General features: G+C 40.9%; 1 protein-coding gene across 13 annotated transcripts in view; it reads left to right on the top strand.

The window, feature by feature from the left end:
- The first annotated feature begins 196 nt into the window (after window positions 1-196).
- tns1b (tensin 1b) overlaps window positions 197-15,835 on the top strand; it is a 172,640-nt gene continuing 157,001 nt past the window's right edge. For 6 of the 13 annotated variants that reach the window (XM_069698814.1, XM_069698816.1, XM_069698812.1 and 3 more), the window contains exon 1: window positions 197-501. In XM_069698814.1, the coding sequence (XP_069554915.1) occupies window positions 406-501 (96 nt within the window). In that variant the 5' untranslated portion in view covers window positions 197-405. The remainder of the gene's footprint in view (window positions 502-15,835) is intronic. The other 7 variants (XM_069698826.1, XM_069698827.1, XM_069698820.1 and 4 more) reach the window with 2 other exon arrangements.

Raw genomic sequence — 15,835 nt, forward strand, 5'->3', positions numbered from 1 at the left:
TATGATACCACAACGTAAAGGTGACAGAGAGAGAGAGAGAGTGTGTGTGTGTGTGTGTGCGTGTGTGTGTGCGTGTGAGCGGAGAGATCAACACTGCCCACGTTAAAGGCTTCAGCTACCTGTTTGCCCTCCAAGTCTGTCTGCACTGAGAAGTCACGGCGCGAGGTGGCGGAGAACAAGCGCCAGGAACTCCTCCAAACACCTAAAACGTGACCGGCTGACAACCCAGTGACGCTTGTGGCGTGTGTTACCGGAATGAAGCCCTAATTTTTTTTAATTTTTTTTTTTTTACTCCCACCTACAGGAGCAGAAGCGGCGGCGGCGTGAGCGAGCGGAGGGAACCGAGCGGCGGACGTTTCGGATGGGTGTTGCGGAGACGCGCGCTCTGGCTCTGGCTCTGCTCGGATGGGATGCACGGTGAGCTTCATCTGCTGTGAAGAGGACTTTCCGCCGATGCCCGTTTACCAACATGGGGAGGAGAAGAAAGGGAGCCTGACGAAGGTAAGGAAAATGCGCGGGGGTGGCAAAAATGCGCGGAGACGCGAGTGCGCGTCAAAAAGAGTTGGCGCAGGAGATTTGTTCAGGTTGTTTCCCCCGTGCGCGTAGGACGTGTTCATCCGCACATGCATACGTCCTGCGATTTATAAACCCCACTGACTATCTTTACGTCAGACGTCAGATAAGAACTTTCGACCTTTGGCTCCTTCTGTCAAGTCGAGAGAACAACTCCTCACATCCAGGCGACGCCGACCAGAATTCAGCTCCAAATAAAGCGAGAGGCGCAAGGTCTAACTGTGGGTCTAAGCCCCTTGCTTCTGTGAGGGAATGAAGTAAACCATTCACCGTAATCAATGCCAAGGGCAACTCCGAAAAGTCCCAAGTTCAGTCATGCTTGCAGCCCATGACAAAAAACATGCATCAAAACAAAAGATCTACCTGTGGTGGCGGTGTCATGGAAATAAGCGACAGGTTGTTCCCTTTTACACCCCTCTGATGGGTCTCCGGTTTTAACTGGTCAGTTAGGTATCTAGAAGTAGCCCGAGGCTCTGATTTCTGACCCGTCCACACGCATCACAATTAATCCTACACTTCTACATGTCTTTCAACAAATCTTCAAGTGCAGATAAACGACATTCCTGTCAGCACTTACGCTGACAGATAAATCAACACTGGACATTTTGCTTGCGATGTGGGCTCGGTTCTTCAAGCTCGGTCCCGATTGTGTCTGTAATGGGCCTTTGGTGGTGATTGCATTTGTTTGCTGTTGTTACTTAGAGGTAGTCTGGAAGTATTCAAGACTATCCTTCCATTCACAGAGTTCATGTTGCTTTAGGTTTGCTGCTTATGATGAACGATGTCGCGAGGCTTGCGGCAGGATGACAATACTCGGAGCCATCCTTTATGCTGACGATGCGTTTTAGTGACTTCAAAGATACTGTCCCTTTTAATTTGGTCTCGAGAGCTGCTCGCTAAAACCACACTCCTGTGTCATGCTATTTTTTTTTTTTTTTTAAACACCTTTATGTGCGTTTCGAGGCCTCTGTGCTGTGGTCTGGGTTTCCCAACCTTGTTCTATGTCACGTACCCCTGCAGCCCTATCACACCAGCAGCCGTAAAGGTTTTACAGCTGACCGACGCTCGTGGGAGGCGTCTTGTGGGCAGTTTGCCTACTGTAGCTGGTAGATTATTGCCTACTGTGACATGGTATATGCTATGATTATCCGACATGGCTGTTTTTTTTATTGGTCTCCTGGACACAAATGGGAACATTCTTTTGTCAAACTAGAATTTGTATCTTTCTTATCTGAGCTAGTCGACAATATTTCCAGGTATCCAAAAGCAGTTGAACCCCTGATGTACAACTACCCCTGGTTGGGAACAGAGACTTGGACATGGCAGACTTGGGTACAGTAGACTGATGCTTGCTTCCTGTTTTACAACCACGAGTCGGGACCGTAGACTGTATGTCAATGTGGTTTCCGGGTCTGAAAAAAATGAGACCAATGCATTCAGGTTCCGTCTACCGGTGGGCGGGACGCAATATCGTTTCCAATCAGATCAAACCGCTCGTTCAAATACGGTCTTCAAACCGCCCCGAACTGGCGAGATGGCGTCGGCCAAAATCCGAAGTCCTAGTGGTCGTTCACAAAGAAACGGGCGACGCCGGTTGCCACTTGGTCGTGAATCCCCAGATAAGACACGGACATCATCGTCCACCAGCGGACAGACGTACCCCGGCAGGTTAGCCAGTGTCGTTCCTCCGCTGCTGGGAAGTAACACCGCAGAGACACTTTTAGTTCTTCTCGGGTGACTTTCTCCTGGACATGCTGAGCTGTCCGGTGGCAGAGACGGAACAGCTGGCGCTGAGGCGCGTAGGCCTGTGGGGAATGAATGCCCTGACGCTGCCAGCAGAGCTGTGGTTGAAGTAATGAAGTGGTGCTAAAGTGTTGAAAATGGTCACTTCAAGTGAGGCAGCCAAGTGTCAGTCATGCCGAATATAAACAATCATCTTGTGATTTTAGAGGAACATTTTAAGAAGAAGTTTAAAGAGTGTGGATCTGTGATTTGCTGAGTTATTTTGGTCAGAGTTTAAATAAGGTTATTTACATTTTTTTTTTTTTTTTTTTTTTTTAAAGCTGTGTACTTTTCTGTTGAACACCTTTTGCCTCTCGGGGGTTTATTTACCTTTCTAAACCGTGCGCTCACATTAGCATTTTGTTTTTGCATACCTTTTGTTTTTGTTTTGCCTGCGTGTGTGTCGGGAGGTTTGCTCAGGTGCGGAGACGTTGCTCCATGCGCGTTTCTTGTGGTTTGTGTCTCATACGAAGAGGAAAGTTTTTGCGACCCCTGGCAGCGGCGATCCGGGAGGCCCACGTCGCAGAACTTTGAAGAGCGATAACAATCGGACAGAAAACCCTCATTTAAAACCGCACGACCTCGACTTAGATGAGGGTTGTCTTGAATGGGACTCAGGAGACACGCAGTGTGTTTTGGGTCCAGGGTTTGTGGTGTAATGGGAATACGTGGGCCAAACTGACGATAGAAAGACAGACAGAACTCAATCTGATGGCAAAAAAACATTTTGGAACAACGGCATTAAATGACCAAGATGTGACGGGGCACGGCTTGCAAACTGTCGGAGACACACTGGAAAGAGAAAATGAATGTATTTCTTAATTTTAATTACATTTGAAAACTTATTAAACTCCATTTGTTTTAATAGTACACCTAAAACTGACAGTTTGTGAATTGAAAACGAGGTTAGTTCTGCCGTTCCCACTGAGGATCAACACAGACGAAGCATTTTGTGGCTTTATTGTCTTCGTTTTGGTACCCTCCTTCAGTACGAGTGAAGTGATCAGTAGATTTTTGAGGACTTGCGTGGATCACATATATGGAGGCATGTTTGGAGCCTGCGTTTGGTCAGCCTCTGTCCCTGCTTGCAATTTCTAATCAGTCAGTTTAGGGCCAGATACGATTTTGATCGTTTACAAGTTTTAGTTTGTGCCCTTGTTACATATTTCCCAGATTTATATGAAGGAACCCATGTTGGTCTTGTCAGAAAGGCTTTAAGAGGCTGATGGTCTCCGTTACTGATGCAATACTGATATTCTTCTGGGATTTGTCATGAATTTTTAAAGCTATTATTTCTTCATATTCAGTAGTTGTGGGTTTTGGCCGAGTTCTGCTCTGTGTGAAAAGTGGAGACTGCAAAAGGTACAAAACAAAAATGATGAACCAAAATGAAAATGATTCTGATCGCTTTTCCAACTCCAATTACTGTCATAACAAAGAGTGTGGGGTCTCTCACTTCTGGAAAGAACAATTACACCATCAGAGGTTTTCAACAAAGTTAGATTATAGGTTTTATATTCACAAATTACAGTTGTTATTATAGTTTTTACTGTTGGTTATCCTGACATTCCCTTTTGTGAAAATTTCTAAAAGCTGTTGTATTTAATTATAAAAAATAACAACGTAGAATGTAATCATTTCTTTTTTAGAGATCGATCATGATTTTGGATTATTGAAATAGTCATTAAAACTCTAAAAACATAATTAGCATATGCGACTATCGTTCTTTCCCTGGTTTTTACCGGCATCTTGTTGTAATGCGTCACTCCCGTCAGAAGGTGGCGGAAATGCGCCGAAAAAATGTTTTCCAACCGACATTAAACAACATTAGTCGATCAGTTGTCGACTAATTCAGAGCGATTTTCGATTTGAAATGCCATCTCTATTTTTTCCTATATTTGTTGATGGCATTATACTTGGCTTACCTGCATCCGCTTACTTTCAATTTCTCGTGATCTTAAAGTTCATAAAATAACGTTACACTTGACGACAGCCACTTTAAACCAATTTAAAAAAAAAAAAAAAAAAAAAAAAAAATCCAGTCTTGGACATCAGTAAATACAGCCGCCTGTCCCTCCTTACAAAACGGATCTAATTTCGCTGCCTGTCAAGTCGGCTGTTTCTGAATTCCCACCGAAGTGTCAGACGGCCGGCGGGGGTTTTCCTGAGATTTGAAGATTTTCGATAAAGGTATGCGGTGAACTGAAAATTACCTGCCGCCCCGTGTTGCATTCCAGTGGATGCTTTCGCTGCGGGAAACAGTGCGTCCTCTGTGCCGCGTCTCCGGGGAGGCCTACCGTTTCACTCCCCCTGCACATGGGCCGCAGAACAAGACCCTCTCTGTGTGTTCCTCCGTGGAGAGAGGTGGCCGGTGTGCGCTTGACCCGGGAGAGGGCTGCGATGCCTCAGCGAAGTTAACCCCTGTCATTTTACCTTTTTAACGCCCGTGCACACAGGAATTGAACCAGCCGCGGACGTTCCTGCGTTTTATTTCAGTCTTTTCAAACAGAGCTCGCCTTCGAGTGACAATCCCGACAGAAGGAAAACACAATGAGTTGTTTGTTTTACAGATGAAGAGGTCGATTAATCCTAATTTATAGTATTTGATTGTAATCTTACTCGCAGCTGTCCGTCTGAAGTAGGGCTGCCCCGGATTAAAGAGTCTCCAGCTGTAACGCGTTCATGACGTCAATGTAATCGTTTAAATGGTTTTTTTTGGGGGGGGCGTGAGAGAATTGTTCATGTTTCAGGGTTCGCAAAGAATGTAATGGGTGATATTGTTAACGCCGCGCTACCTTTTAAAATCTAACGTTCACGGGCGCATTTCGGAGCGAGCCGCCTGTTAACGACAATGCTCACGGCTAAACCTGCAAAGATTCTGAATGTTTCAGGACAACCAGCAAGGAGACTGAACATTTAGTTCATTTACCTCCACGCAGTGTGTTGTAGCGTAGCCTGATTGCGTCTGTATCTCGGCTATTAAGGGATTATTGAGTAGTGTGTGTTTGGTTACTTAGGATTTACCATCCGGACCGTCTCCGCAGTGATGATGAGGCAGTTACCAATCGTAACGATGCATGAACTGGAAGCTTTATTGCCTTTTTCTGGAGCAGCGCACATTGTTTACTGTGCAACATTTGGAAAGCTGCTGATTTCAGTAAAGCAAAAGAAAATATCAGTTTTGTTGTAGTTTTTGTGTCAGTTTTCACTTTAGCCAATCTGATTTTTGATTACTTTAACTCCGCAGTGACCTAAAAATCACAACTACTTGGCATGAAAATATAAAATGTAGTGTGAATATACCGTATTTAGGTAAAAGTAGATACTCTCTTGGAATCTAGACGTGTGTGTGTGTGTGTGTGTGTCAGTGAGGAAATTCTTCATCTCAAGCCAACAACTGGCATGAAATCATCTGTTTTTAGGCTTTTTACCCGTCTCAGTAGTCAAGCGCCTTTTTTCTTCACTTGTAACGCCTCGCGGTCAGAGATTATGTGAATCCGATGAGCGGATATTTCTTTTCCAAATAGCCTTTCATGACATTATTGATGCAGCGATGCGTAACGCTGCCCACAAAGCCTCTGGAACAAGAAGATAAAGGGACACAAAAGGCGTTCATTGAGCTTCTTAAAGTGTCTTTAATTCACTTGGCAATGCACAGTGGATAGGATGACAGTGGGAATGATAGATTAAGGCACAAGGCAACTGTATTTTCCCTCCAGAGTCACAGTTGTGTGCCCCTTTTTCTTGGGATGTAAAGCAGAGGGCTTACTTCCACCTCAGCCCCAGACCTTGGGGCATAATACACTCCGTTTAGCCCTATACCATCCAGCCTCTGCGGCTTTGTGCGCCTGTGAATGTGGCCTTTATGCTGCAGTTTTGTTGATATTTCTCTTCGTGTGGGAGGGGATGGGGAGTGGGGGGGGGGGATTTTCTTGTCTTCTCCCCCAATACTTGGCAGGGCGATGTGGCGTTCGCTCTTGGCAACGTCGAGGTCCCACAAAGTCTCACTCTGGGGGCCTCTGTAGCCATTCACAACACTTCCGAGTTGATGGACAGGGAGCCCGGCTCTCCCAGGTCGCATCCCTTTTCGCCTCAAAATGTGCCTTTTGTTGACATCTGTGGCTCCTCTCTTTTCCCGGGGTCTTTTTCACCGAGGTCGGATGCCACAGGGCTCCAAGGGTAATTACTGTGACAGTGGAGCAGAAGTTAGGCCGGGCTACCCAGGTCGCCCAATCATGTTTTCATCATCGGGAGAATGTTTTTCTTTTGGGACGTAATAAATCCCCCCCCTTTGACATGCTGCATTTACTCTGAATACACACAGGAAGAAAGACCCCCAGAATAATTTTTTTTTTTTCTCTCTCTTCATTTTGCACCAGTGCTTGTAACAAGCTGAGGCAGATCATTGTTGCTAGTTCGCCCTCACCGCTTTTTAAAAGGAGAGGTTTGCACACTGAGACATTCCTCCCTGGAGGAATTTCATAGGTATTTGCACTGGAATGTGGTTTCTCAGTGGACTGTGAGGGAGGCATAATGGGCATTATGAAGTTTAACCATATAGTCAGTCACTCCAGGAAGTCTTGCGATCGCAATAATTAACGGAAATTCAAGCAAACTCCGCAATATTTGCACGAGTTCGCAATTTAAAAAAAAAATTCCTGTGATTTTTCCACAAAAAATGTCTGCAGAATCTGTGCCGAAAGTATTGACGACATAAAGTAAGTCTTTTCAAACAAAACTCGCTTCATTAACATCTAAAGCTCTTTTTTCTTATTTCTCTTATTATCTTACAGCTGATATAGTCGTTGTATTCTATATTAGTCACAGATTGTCTGTTCTGTAAAAAATACGTCACATTTTTGTAATTTTTCTAAAAGTTTTTTTCATATAGTGCTTAAATTTTTTAAAATATTTTTCTTTCTCGACTTGTAATTCTTTCTAATTCCTGCAATATTATGCAAAAAACAGTCACAGACTCTCTGTTCTGCAAAGCTATGTAAGTTTTATGATTTTTTTTTGTAACTATTAGCCACATGGTTATAAACAAACTAATAAAAAAAAAGATTAGAACTCAAATATTTCTGTGATGCAGCATGGTTATTATCAAAGGGAGTGACGGCATATTAATTCCTTTATCAGCTTAAAAAAAAAAAGCAAATTTTTCTTTCTCGACACAAAAAAGTCACTTAAAACTTTGCAAAATCAAACATTTTTGATCGCAACAATCACAAAAAAGTAACTAAACTAAATCCTGGAGAATCTGATGAAGCGTTTAATGAACACATTACTCCCGGTCTCTGGCAAAGATGTATTGAAAATTCACTAGATTCATTGGATGTTACGGTGCTTTTTAGGGAATGATAAAGTGATAAAGGCAAAATAATTGTGCACACATTTCCAATCATGTATAAATAATTCATTTTGGCTTTTATTTTTAAGATCAATATTCTTCTTTATCAATATTTTTGATAAATATCACTCTTTTCTTTCCATGCATGTTGTCTTTCAGTGTCGCCGGACCCCTAAACACGCAGCACAGGAACACAGCAGTTGATTGTTCTGTAGTGAATGCTTGTCGTGCCGTTTTTATTAGTAGAACAGGAGTAGAAACTCAATAGCCCTCCTAAAAAATACGGCACATGTTCATGTCCCACGTTCCCGTCCTGATCCCTGTTAATGAGGGTGGGTGTGTGCCGCTCTGCACCGGGCAAAGGAATCTTTAATTAAATCACAGTCTTGGACCCGATGCTGCACATGTGTTGCACGCGCCTGAAATCCTACACAAGCAGCAAAGCAGCACCGCACAAGTGGCACACATTTATACTGTATATGCAGGTTTGGGGGGTTTATTTACAGCCCCCCCCCCTCCTCCCACATACACACACCTCAGCTCTGCTGTGTTCACACCAGAGCTGAAAATATACAGATTCTATTTAGTTTCTCACGTCGAGGGCAGGGCGTTCAAATGATATATAAAACAGCAGATCAGATTTTAATGTCTTTTTATAGTTAGTCGGCTATCCATACAAAGTGGCCGGCTCCATCTGTTCATTACAACTCTTCATCAGTGGGAAGGGCTGCTTCATAAATAGAGATGGATCTGTCAGCTTTTAGCATCAGTGTGATGCAGAATCATGATTAAACCATATTAGGTTTAATCCAGATTGCCCACCCTGCCTTACATAAAATCCTAATATTATCCTAATCGGTGTGCTGTAATGATGCCTGTGCTTCTTTTATTCATTTCCAGTCTGCCACCTGGTTTGAGGTAAAATCTCTCCCCTGTATTGTGCAGTCAAGTTTCAACCTTTTATTTAAATAGTTGTTATCAAAAATCTGCCAGTGGTGCAAAGTCTTTAAAAGATAGGGTACATTTTTTTTTTAACTCTGTCTTAAAACAAAACCTACATTATGTCCGCTGATAAAGTTGTATTGCAACTTTCTACTGACTGTAAATTCCTCTCCTGAAGCAGATTGTATCTAATCTGGCACATTTTGTACACAGGAGTAATTCAGAGTCAATAAGATAGTAATGGAAAAGAGAGATATTAAGAGATTGGAATATAAAAGAAAATACAAAGTGCAAATGATAGAATAAAAAACGCAGTAAAAGTACATTTTGATATTTTCATGAAGTTAATGAGGCTTGAGTAAGTCAGATGAAGAGAGTAACTATGTGAAAGTTATCTAAAACCAACAGAAGAAGCCTCTTTTGTGTTCTTAATGAAATTGAGATGACATTTTTTTAAACAGAAAGTTGACTGAAGATTTTATCCTCCCGTCTCTGAACATTGAAAAATCCTTAGAAAAGATCTCATCTGGGCCAGTATCAACAGGAGGAATCATTATTGCCAAATATTATTATTATTAAAGTAAAATATTAAAAATAATTATGATAAAGATATGTATTTAATAGGTTGTTTTACAGTTAAAAGAAACTCGTCACTGCTTTGTAGTGTAAAAACAACAAAAGAGTAATTCCTTGTTACTTGACATACAGTATACATGCACCAACACTAATTAATTGGCAGTAAGCTGATGTTAATGTTGTTTTTTTTCTGTGCTGCACAAAGCTGGTCTTTTTTTTTCATTATTATGGAACAAAGACCACTGAACGTCTCATCCTTGTTAAAAACAACCATCAGACATAAGCAGCAATTACAGATGAGTACTGTATGACAGAAAAGCCTTAAAGCGCGACTTTCTTTCTGCGTGGACTTTCCCAGACTGAAAGAATAACATATTGGATTACCTAAATTGGGGGTGGGGGGGTTTACCCTTTAATCGCTCTTTCATTTTACATCATGGTAGTCGTAGGAGTTCTGAGAACATAATCTGCTGCTTCTTCGCCTCCTGCGTGCCTTTCTATCTGTTGGCAGCGTCGTGGCATGACTCTGAAAATAGCCTGAACCATCACTGCATTGTGTTGTTGGTGTCTGTGTGTGGAGGGTAATATTTCGTTGGTGTGTTCCTGCATTGCAGTGCTGGTTGTCATTGGATAACTAGACGGACTAGTTAACGTACGTTAACATTTGAAAGTAGCAGGTGTGACGCCAACATCGCTTGTGTAATATCACTGGAAACTGTTAGTCTGCAATTGAGTTTTTTTGTGATTGTTTCGACCAAAAATGCTTGACTTTGCCGTGGATTTTCTCAAAAGTTGCGATGTAATTTGCTGAGTTTTAAGTGCATTTTTGGTGTGAAATTGCAGGAATTCAAAGGTCTTAAGTAGAGAAAGAAACGTGCGATTTAAATTTTTTTTTTTTTCTAAAGCACTACATGATAGAAAAACTTAAGAAAAATTACAAAAATGTGACATGGCTTTACAGAACAGACAATCTGTGACTAATATACTGTAGAATATAACAAGTACATCAGCTGTCAAAATAGATGCTGTTTAATTCATATTAATTCAACACGTAGACCTACTGTATGCACAAAAACAAAGCACAGTCTCTCACAACTTGACATCTGAAGTTTTTGTTTTGACGTGCAGTAATATGTTATCACTTCTGTTTGATAATAAGCATCCAATTAGAAAATGTTAAAGTGAAGACCATATTTCCCACAAATCCTGTCGCTTCCGGTTTTTCCGCTTGTTCCGGTTTCCTCCTGCGCAGAGTTTTATTTGGTGATGAGGAAACGGGAGCAGAGCCTGTCTGATTGTAAACGAGGAGTTATTTTTGTTAATAAAGTGAGTTTTGTTTGGAAAGACTTGCTTTATGCCGTTAATACTTTCAACAAAGCCTCTGCTGACGACATTTTTTGTGTAAAAATCGCAGGGAATAAAAATAAATTGCAAGCTTCTGCAAATGTTGCAGAGTTTGCTTGAATTTACGTAAATGATCGCGATCGTAAGATTTCCTGGAGGGACTGATTTACTGTGCTTAAGCATTTATTCTTGTTTTTTTATTTGTTAATATACAGTTTTTTGTTGATCAAATATTTGCACTGAACTCAGTTTGTGCAAAAATGTTGCCCAAAATGTTTCTCTGCTGCTATATCTGTCCTGAGTGTTCAGTCTTTCTCTTTCCGTGATAAAAATAATGGATTTAACAGTCTATGGTTCGATAAAGTGCCTTTTAAACAGGATTAGATGAAACTGAATAGGCTGATAATCAGTGAGCGGCTAACTCCACTGCGACACCGCTTCTTGTCACTTCACATGCAAGGAAAAACTTTCACTTTTGTTGCACATTCCTGAGATCTCTTTGTCATTTTGTGTCATTGTCTTATGTTACTGCTAAGCTCTGCTGCAGCTGAGCCTTTAACACATGTGCATTCTTAGATTTAGGCGCTGAGATTAGGGCTCGGCATGTTGTCAGGGTCTTTTCATAGAATAAATGAGGTGAGCTGATGAAATGAGGCCTCAAGTCTCATTCACACTAACATAAAAGGCTGTTAGCTTTCAAAATAAAAGACTTGAAGTTGTTTTGTTTTATCAGTTAATTGCAGGAAAGAAGTTTCATTCTTATAAAAATGACACATTTTTGCTTCTTAACCAGCCGTCCTACATGCTCTTTTCTAAATTTTCTTAAATGTAAATGTCATTAATTCATACATTTTGATCAATTAAGTTAAAATAAGATGACAAAGACTTCATTGATCCGAAATGGGGGAATTTAGTCGTCACAGCAGATTAGGAATACAGGTAGGAAAGATAAATACGCAAAAAAGATAAAATTACAATTAAAAATAGAATAGAATAACTTTTTTTGAAAATATAAAAAAATAAAGACCATCGTGCTAATACACAGACACTTTATATACACTAAATAAATAAATGCACCTTTTTTTTTTAATCTATACAGTGAAATGTTAGTATAAATATTTCTGAATAAAGAAAAACTGATTATTTTTGCCCATAGGTGATAATAATAATAAAAAGAAAAGGCTCGGTGATTTCTGCTTTAAAACTGACATTTTAGTATCTTTAAGTAAATGTATAGCTGCAGGGACATCCCACTGTAGAGAAATATATGAAGTAATTTTATGAAAAAAGAGGTATAAAAAGATCTAAAAGGCACCTGAGGAGAGTCATATCAACAGGACCTGCGACTTGCTCCCCATTGAATTTTTTTTTTTTACTTAACAACAAGGCTTGTATGCTTCTCTGTAAGGGAAATATGATGTCACAGAACAGTAAATCCCATACTTAAGACGTTTTATGTAGTTATTTGGAATTGCTTCACATCTACCGTGAACACCAGCCATGTTCTGAGAACCATAGACGACTCTCTGAAGAACTCAAGTCCGTTCACGTCAAAATCAAACCCATCAAAGATGACAGGACCTTGTTTGTGCTCCATTATCTTAGACACAAGCCAAAGATTTGAATTTCCACAACTCTTTTATCTGCCGCCGGAGACCACGTGACTCTGTTTGCTCGGCGTCTGGTTGTGTCTTTGCCTCTTTTGTACCGTCAAAATGAAAGAAGAAAGACAACCAGTAAACAAGGGAACACATTCCTTCCTTCAAGCAGTAAAACAAAACAAACGGCCGAGCGCTGTATTTGATTTGAAGACAGTTTTTAACATTTAAAAATGTTACAGGCACTTTAAAGCAGAGGTCAGGACTTCTTATGATACTGTGCTTTTTAACCAGCAGATGGGGACATTGCCATTGACTTTTTCTTTTCAAACCTTAAACTGTGATTTTCTCACTTACTTGTGCACATGGATTTAAAAGGGGGAATAATGAATATGCCACACTGTAAATAAAAAAATATGATATTTGCGTGCGATGCCTGGGCAGTTAATACTCTAACTGTAGCTAATCTGCTTCATCAGGACGGTGCAGTTTTGTTTTAATCAGATGAGATTTACTTTATTTTGCTATATTTTGATTGCTGTGCAGGAGTATGTCACATCACATTTTCCAACTGAGCCTCACTTACTTCAAAACAGTGAGAGGACAACAGACACAAATCAAACTCAAAATCAAATGTGAAACCTCAACTGATTTAAATTTTGCCAGAAAACGGTTCGTTCATGCAAGATCAAGCAAGAGAAAATAGTTTTTTAAAGACTTTAACGACTCTTTTTTGCTGTTGTTTAAAGTGACTGGAAGTAGGAAGGACAGCTGGCATTAAGATGTAACTGAAGGGACTTTATTTTCTTCCCAGGGGGCTGAAACATGACATAAAATGAGGCGGTGCTGGTCGTGCATTTATGTGACTGTGTGACAAATGTATCGTGTCCCTCTTAAAAAAGAAAACTTATAAAATGTAGAATCCCCTTTTCTTCTAAAGCGTGGAGTGAGTCCAATGTAAACACAGTTAAAAGCTCCCATGCCGAGGTGATGGACGCGCAGTGTCCCATCGCTCTCCTGCAACAAGGTCTGTTTCTCAGAAGTTAATTCAATTAAAGCAGACAAAAGGGCCACTGGCACCAATAAAGTTTGGGTGAAATGTGAAGCCATGCGATGGACACACACACAGTCTTGTGGCCAGTCAAGCGTGATTTACATTTGCATAATGCCTGGCAGCCGGGCAGCCTCGCCATCGCCATGGGTTACAGTGGGTGCCGCGAAGAAATGCGGCTCTGTGTTTCAGTGGGTGAATCTTGTCTGGAGCTGACAGGCGGGGTGTCCTCACCACCGCACGCAGACAAACACACACGGTTTGTGCGATACTTGTAAAGACTCTGTTTCACCACATCCTTTATCTGAATCTAAATGTATAAACTTAAAATCTCATTCATGTGTTAAATATGAAAGGTCCCACAGTGTATAAATTCAGATATCAATCTCTTTTTTTTTTTTAAATTTTTTTTTTAATTATTATTATAATGCAGGTCTAGGTGCCGCAAAAATACTGTGAAAATATCAAAATGCTCAGAAGACGGGGAAACGCACACAGCCTGTATTTAGCAACCTTGCCGTTTGGACTTCTGTGAATTTGTGATGTCAAAAAACACTGTCCAATATTTAATGTGGAAGAAAACACCAAGCAGCCATTATGTTACTGAACTAACAAGCCAAAACTTCAAAGAAAATCTTTGGTTGGCCTGGGCATGCTTCACTGAGTAACAAGTCAGCCACTCAGAAGAGAGGGTCACTGATATCAATGTGCTTTAAAGGAACAGAAACCAGAAAGCCTCCTCTTGGTAGAGCTCCAGAAGCTAAAAAGAGGAGATGTAAAATTATATTGAGATATTTTTATTCCTTGGAACAGAAAGAAATTCTTGTTATGGATATCAGGTCTGGATAAGGTCTGGGTAAGGTCTAAATTAGGTCTGGATATGGTCTAAATAAGGTCTAGATTAGGTCTGAATAAAATCTAGGTTTGGTCGACATTAGGTCTGGATAAAGTCTAGATTAGGTCCGGATAAGGACTACATAAGGTATGAATAAGGTCTATAGTAGGTACGGATAAAGTCTAGAAAAGGTCTAGCATTGCAATTACTTTTGCAGGCACTTAGAATGTTTTGCCAAACTCAATTGATTTATTGTAATCCTAAGATCATATCCACACCAGCCATAAATCTTTAAGGACACACTGCCAGCACCATCCCACATGCAGCATTACATCATTTTTTTTTTTTCACATGTGGGATATATAGACTTCATGTACTCCCCAAGGAACAGTCTAACCCGCTAGTGACGCTGCTGTGATTCTCGGTAATCCTCTATGAGATGACAGAAGTATCGCCGTGTGCTAAATAGTTTAAGCAGCTAAATAGTTCTTCATATGATTTTTCTGACCAGTTGAATTCCTTACTTGTTTGAAAAACTGTCCTCCAGAGCTCATGTGAAACATCACTGCAGTGTTTACAGTCTGACCAGTGGCTTTAACCTCTAACCTGTAACATTTGCATGGACAGCAACATGTTGGGTTCCCACCTCTAAGTCAAAACACCGCTTCCTTTAAACGATTCTGACATTTGGTGATTGTGGTGAAAAGAGACCAGCAGGGGGCAGTCAGTGCTGTAATTTGCTGGCGCAGTAGGCTTGGAGGAGTTATCTGTATTAAAGCTTTTATGTGGTGTTCATGTGGTTTAATCAGAAAGGACAAGTGTGAGGTCATGCAACATGCGCTTCCAATTTAAACTCATGCCTCTGCTTTATCCATAGCACACAGACATTTCAGACACTCCTCTTGGCAGCAGCGTTCGCGGACGCCTCACTCATGGCTTAGCACTCTGAGCAGCGATAACATCAACCAGAAAAATAACCCCTCCCCATGTTATAACCTGAGCACACAACGCAGACTTTGATCCGGCGGAGGTGGCTTTAGAAGGGCTTTAGGAAGAATGAATTCTATAAGGTTTTGGCTCAGGGCTTTACATTGTTTACAATACAGACACAGTTAGGATCCAATTATCTACTTACACATGCACAGACAGAGACGCATTCATCCTTTCTTTAGCAGTAAACAATGGGATTCTTTTATGTGTTTATAGTTATTGTTACACTGCAGAATACAGCACTGTATCTTCATAAAAATGAAGGTGTGTGCATCCATGTACATAATAAGGATGGGACAAGATTTTTGAATCATAACCGTAACCTGACTGCACCACAGGCCTGTCAATCGAACAGACAAGTGACTTTAGCTAACAAAATCTCCATTTGTTAAAACTTTTGACACCAGACAAAGCTGTGTGTCGATAAGAGATTAAAATAGTCGATTTTTAATTGAAAAGTTTTGAGCGAATTTCGAGTAGTAATTTAGCTCGAAATGCCCAGTTATGTACTACATAACGACATGTAAATACAGAAAGGTGTAAGGAAATGGTCCAGTAACAGTGCTTGAACTTTTTGGTTATGCAGTGTCATGATTATGTATGAGTTCAGATGGTTTCACCGTGACAAAAGATGACTCTTGAGTTTTTAAAGGTTCAGTAATGTTTACAATGTGTGGTAGAATTTGAATTATGCCTCTCAGATCCGTGTGCTTTCAGTGAGTTCTGCTAATATACCGTCCGCCGAGATGAAGAGACCACCACAGTGTTTCATCCCCGGCAAAGTAAATATCCCT

Source organism: Brachyistius frenatus, unplaced genomic scaffold (genome assembly GCF_029030835.1).
Source record: "Brachyistius frenatus isolate BFR_SWC_R1_liver_20210118 unplaced genomic scaffold, ASM2903083v1 Contig_28, whole genome shotgun sequence".
Classification (NCBI taxonomy): domain Eukaryota; kingdom Metazoa; phylum Chordata; class Actinopteri; family Embiotocidae; genus Brachyistius; species Brachyistius frenatus.